At 39.4% G+C, this 5,852-nt stretch overlaps 1 protein-coding gene across 1 annotated transcript; it reads right to left on the minus strand.

The window, feature by feature from the left end:
- Positions 1 to 1,415: 1,415 nt before the first annotated feature.
- LOC126789984 (protein NRT1/ PTR FAMILY 2.13) lies at positions 1,416 to 5,160 on the minus strand. The gene is made up of 4 exons (XM_050516104.1): positions 4,913 to 5,160; positions 4,431 to 4,648; positions 2,705 to 3,279; positions 1,416 to 2,353 (listed from the first exon to the last, which is right to left on the minus strand). Exons 1-4 carry the CDS (start codon positions 5,115 to 5,117, stop codon positions 1,483 to 1,485), a joined length of 1,869 nt encoding a protein of 622 aa, XP_050372061.1. The 5' UTR covers positions 5,118 to 5,160; the 3' UTR covers positions 1,416 to 1,482.
- Positions 5,161 to 5,852: the final 692 nt, after the last annotated feature.

A 5,852-nucleotide genomic window follows, 5' to 3' on the forward strand; every position in this document is an offset into this window, starting at 1 on the left:
ACCCATATCATTAATTATATATCGTTTTCCTTCTAAGAACATATCAATCCACATAATTTCTTGGAGGATGTCAAATTGTCAATACGACATGAACTTTAGATATATATATTCTAACTTTCTAAGAGAGGTAAAATGAATAAAATGTGGACAAATGATTACTAATAGTTACTAGTTAGCCTTGCATGAAATTGTTGTCCCATATATTACGTGTGCATTGTTTCCTTCAGGTACCTGAGAAATCTAGTCCAACCCGTAATGAAACACACATATCGTGAATTTATGAGTAAGACCTTGAAGTTTAGGGGTGAAAAAGAAATTTAATCCATAGTTAATGCGCAAGCAAAAAACTGAAAGCTATTCCACAGTTACCACTGGTCCCTGGAAGTTGATATATACAACAAGAATCTGGTATATCTTTCTGATAGCTGCAAGCACTAGATACATAACCTCCAAATCAAAAAAAATACTCTTGTACAGGTAAAATAATATCTATAATTATTGGTTTGTTTTATACAGGATGAAATTCTAGAGAAAGTATCAATATTAAGAGCTTCAATTGATATGTTATATTCTGAAATTCCTGTGATTTTTTTTTTGGCACATTTCAGACATCGATCACTGTCTTGAGGCGACCTAACGCATTCCTTCACATACCTTGCTGTTGACATGCACGGATGCACCTATGTGGTTATGTACTACTGCTTTGATCAAATCGCCACAATATCTAGATGGATGGATCACTAGTGTTGCAGTGGCACAGCAAACAAGAAGCCAAACTTGAAGTGAAAAAAAGATGATCCATCGTATCAGATACGGAAGTCAGAGTAAGTGAGAATGAGAGACAAGGCAACGAATGCCGGATCTTAAGCCATATAATCGCACAAAGCACCACACCGGCAACAAACAGAAGCCTCCAAATAACATCGGTCGATCTCAATAGTGGACAACCTCCCCACCATTCCAAACGTACATCCCACTAGCTAGTAAGCTACATCGTTTGCGTTTGCACGACTTGCATGATTGAGCTAGCTTTTGAACTAACCTGTCAAACTCAAAACCCACTTATAAAGCCTTTCGAGATTTCGGTCATACGTTTATGTCACTATCTTTCACATACTCCACCCAAATATGTTGCCGTACAGATTTTTAGTATGTGAAGGAAGTTGATTTTGCGAGCTTCCGATCACATTTGTGTTCCAAAAACCATATTTACTGTTTAGCGACATGCCACATTTCGCAAGAACACCAATGTTATATAAGATTAAGATTACTATATATATAGATACAAAACGACATGTAATTGCAAAGGCAAGCCATATTACGTACATTACAGAGTCGCAACATTGGTATTTGAAGGGCATGCATGCCCTATTCTTATGGTTATAACTTATAGCCTACATTACACATTCCGGCCGGCCACATGCATGCAGTTACAAACTATATATAGGAGAACATTAACTCTAATGCAGCAAATTAGAAGGATCAAGTAGTGGTGGTTGAACCTAGCTCCACAGCTGCATAAGCGTTGTTGTCATCGTCCTTATGAACAGTGTCCTTATACTGATATCGTTGAGCACAATAAAGGAAGTAGACAAAATTCAGAGACCCTATCCCTGCCAAGAGGAAGTAGAACAAATCCAATCTGCCGGCATTAATATTATTGGTCAACCAATCGGGCTTGCTGTGTGTTCCGGTCACATGATGAACAACGGTGACCAGTACACTGCTCAAGTAACTTGACCCTGCAAAACAGCAAGACAAAAGTGCATTACCAACACTCCTGATGTGGTCGGGAAACTCCCGGTTGAAGAATTCCAGCAGTCCAATGGCACTGAACGCCTCACAAAGTCCCATCAGGGCAAGTTGTGGAGCCAACCATGTGAATGAGACTGGTTCATGGGGATGCAATTTAGCCATATTTCTTCTTTCCTTTTCAATGAAACCAGCTACGAGCATTGCCAGGACCGAAAAAACAATCCCAATCCCTATTCTTTGTAGAACTGTGATCCCACCTTCGTCTTTGGTTACTTTTCGAAGAGCGGGGACTAGAAGCCTGTCGTAGATCGGAAGAAATATTCCTATTGTGAGCAAGGATATGACAATGAGTGAACCAGCTGGGATTTCGAATTTCGGACCAAGGTGGCGATTCAATTTGAGGGCTTGAGATACAGTAAATGTTCCTTGCTGTGTCATGGCGGTGAAGCTAACAATAGCCGATGCCCATATTGGAATGGTTTTCAAAACACATTTAAGTTCTTCAACTTGTTGGACGCTACAAAGCCTCCATTTGTTAACTGGACAGCCATCATGTTTCAGATCATTATCCAATATTATAGCTGCCTTGTTCAAGAACCTATCCAAAGAAAGTGAACAAGAAGGGTGACATATTAAAACATTGAATTAGTATATTTCCAATGGCTCACGAGTCACGAGTAGATTTATTTATGGTATTAATTCTAGCTTCCAACTGATGTACGTCGAGACTCAATCAAGGAGTAAACCTAGAATTGCATAGAGCTAGTTTGCGGATAAAAAGTTTTGTGAAGACAAAAACGAGCTTGATGAACTTAACTAGCTAATTAATCATTGTTAAAGGTGAAAATCTCCGATTGATTAGTGTAGATGTATAGTGGCCAACCGTCCAACCCTATATAAATTAATGATTAATTAATCATGAACAAAATCTATGAAAGACAGTTGTCACCTGATTTGGTTGGTAGGAGGGAGCTTTTGTATAAGCAAATCCTTCACCGGAGGATCATACAATTTGCTTCCATCAGTTGCTTTGTCGGTCGGAAGCTTAAGTTGTCGTTTCTTATGAGCAGCAACAAGAACTTGGGCAATACTGGTGAACATGCTACCTTGTGGCTTAGCATGCACGTAAATTCTTACCCCAATAAATAGGAGCACAATTGAGCCAAACATGAGCAAAGTTGGTATCCCAAAACCCAAAGTCCAGCTCACCTTGTCTTGGATGTAAACCACCAGAGTTGAAGTGATCAGCAGCACAACTGTGAATGTGGCGTAGTACCAGTTAAAGAAGCTTTTGATTCCTTTCTTTCCTTCGTCAGTGTTTGGATCAAACTGGTCGACGCCGAAGGGGATGCTGCAAGGTCTAATTCCTCCTGTACCTATCGAGAGAAAGCCTAGGCCCAAAATCAAAAACCCTAGTTGGCCTTTGCTCGGAGGTTGGCACTTCCCCAGTTTCAGCTGATTGCCGCTGCACGGCGGAGGATGCAACTCCGGCAACCAAGCTGTCATTGTCAGCGTCGCCATTCCCTGTTGGACATTTTTGATTTGGTTACAAGAAACCATTTTGAAATCAAGTGAGGTATACAAGAACATGAATATTGCTTTGTCCTTGAAGGAAACCTTCTCAGGAAATTGAAAGTGACGTTACTAAAGTAACTGTTAGAATTTACATCATCATACATGGACAGGGAATCAAAAGGTTCACAAACAATCAAACGATACAAAGATTGATTTCGAAACAGAAACTAATTTATACAAACTATTCCTATATTCAATATTTATGATTCAACATGCATGAAGTAAAATCTCATATGATGGTCATTAATTTGGCTTTTTCAAGAACACTTATATTAGTACTTATTACCCTTTACATAAAACTTGAAACTACCAATTTATCAGCCAAAAGTGTATGTGGACAGTTTTATAAATTGAGCAATTATGCAATTCCTAGTATTTGATTTGGTTATGGCCACATATGACCCCCATGAACTATGACCAAGTTCCACAAGGAACAAAATATGATCTCTGCGCCCATGTGAAAACACGGTGGCAAGTTTGTTTTGAGCACATAAAAGATTCCATGTTTGCCATTTTCAATTTGACTACCAAACAATGGAAACATGCATCTCAATATATGATCTCATTAACTGGTATATTGCGAATGGTATACTAAACTTCCCCACCTGGTTTATCTTTCCAGAATTCACTGAATGATTCACAAGCCTTGCTGCTACTCTCTCATTATGAATTATTGTTAGTCACACATTCCATGTATGTAGCACAAAGAGTGTAGAGAACACATTATCCATGCATCAATGTCAATTATATAGTTGAATAATTAACTCATATATATATAGCGTACGCCATCAATTAAATAGGGTTGAATAGTTTTAGTACGTTGAGGACCATACTGAGATGTTAGAGAGCGCAAGTAGTAAAAGATATTTTCTGATTTCATGATATCATCATATCTTGATCAGTACTAAACAGAGTAACCGGTGCTATAATGGTGGCTAGCCATAACCACCGTACGTCAACGACGGCCACTCAAAAACCAGAGATACACAGTTAACCAGCTGGCGTAGCTAGAATTCTGGATTCTTCTAGCAACCCTTGTAATAACTCGCAGTTAAAAGCCAAGAGAAGTTAATAGAAAGAAAATGAATCATGCAAATTACCAGAAGTAATGAGAAGGACCCGAAAGCGATGGTGCGGAAGCGACCGACATAAGCGTCGGAGACGAAGGCGCCGAGGAGAGGAGCGAAGTTGGTCAGACCAGACCAGATGTATATAATGTTTGAAGCAGAAACCTGATCCAAGTGCAGCTCTCTCGTCAAGTATACCATAAAGTTGGCTAACAATCCAAAGGTTGCCAACCTCTCCAACGTATCGTTTCCTGCACAACAACCACCACAGTAACGTGTCAACATTCTTGTCACCTCAAAATTAAATAACCGTCCGTAACTGAACCCACCACCGGAGCAGTTACCTTACTCGCCACCACGTCACCGTCTGTCTCTCTGTTCCGTTCTCTCTCTTTCTCGATCATATCGGAGGAGAGGAAAGAAGCAAAGAAGTCGACGGTGTATGCCCGGCTACTATGTAACCGTAAACAGAGAGATAGTAAAATTTAAGAAGTGAAGGAAAGAGAGAGTGAGACCTAAGATGAAAGGCATGGCCTTCCATCCGCCTGGTTTTCTCGGAACGGCTGCTGCCATCTCCGATCGATCATGCGGCGTGGTTTCTGCATCATCGCAGTCTTTGTCTGAGTTTGATGATTGGTGTGAGACCGGTTTTGATGAGTAACAGGTGTTTCGAAAGCATTTTGTGAACTGCGAGTAGACATTTGCTTCAGGTTTCATCATGTTAACGGTTTCTGCTGAAGTACAGAGAAAATGGACAGTTTATTTTGGGAGAAATGGAATTATGAAGCTCAGAGAGTTTGGAGTCGTTTGATTTAAAGAGCTTGGCTGTGGCGCGCACACATATATACACCTTACCTAGGAGGCTAGGATGGAAAATCATTGATATTAGGGCTGGTTATTTGCAGGCTAACCCTGAGAGATTTAAGGCCTAGTGCGGGAAAAAAAAAATGGACCGACAATTTGCAGGAAAAGTCTGACCCATTTTAAAACTATTTTCCCAGATTTTGAAAAAAATATGCCCTTCTACACCAAGCCTTTTAGTTGATTTCCCTAGACCTAGTGCGGGTGCACAGCCTGCCCTCCCCCAGGGCCGGCCCTGGGTATTTGATCCCGAAATCCTGGTCCCTTTTTTCCAACGAGATGGAATAGAGATTAACTTAATAAGGCCCGTTCAATCTCGTCTCGTTCTGTATTAATATAAAATTAAAATAATTAGTGTATATATATATAATGTGATTTCATCTCGACCATTAAATTTATTAAGAAATATTAGGTTAACAACTACTACAACCCCATAAGAGTTTATTTTACCCTTTAAAAAAAGAGTTTATTTTGCTTCTCTAAATATTAGGTAAATCATTGTTAATTAAGATATATAGTATTTCTTGATTATCTAATAATAGATTTAAGCAAGATATGCATTTAAAGTTAATTAGTAAGTAGAATTGAACTTGT

The sequence above is a fragment of the Argentina anserina genome, chromosome 4, assembly GCF_933775445.1.
Source record: "Argentina anserina chromosome 4, drPotAnse1.1, whole genome shotgun sequence".
Lineage (NCBI taxonomy): Eukaryota > Viridiplantae > Streptophyta > Magnoliopsida > Rosales > Rosaceae > Argentina > Argentina anserina.

Excerpts from the sequence above, each read along its gene's own strand:
- LOC126789984 (XM_050516104.1), bottom strand. The coding sequence starts at position 5,117 with ATGATGAAACCTGAAGCAAATGTCTACTCGCAGTTCACAAAATGCTTT. Across the intron at positions 4,649-4,912 it reads GGCCATGCCTTTCATCTTAG|GAAACGATACGTTGGAGAGG; the intron begins GTCTCACTCTCT and ends GTTGTTGTGCAG. Across the intron at positions 3,280-4,430 it reads GGTCCTTCTCATTACTTCTG|GGAATGGCGACGCTGACAAT; the intron begins GTAATTTGCATG and ends AATGTCCAACAG.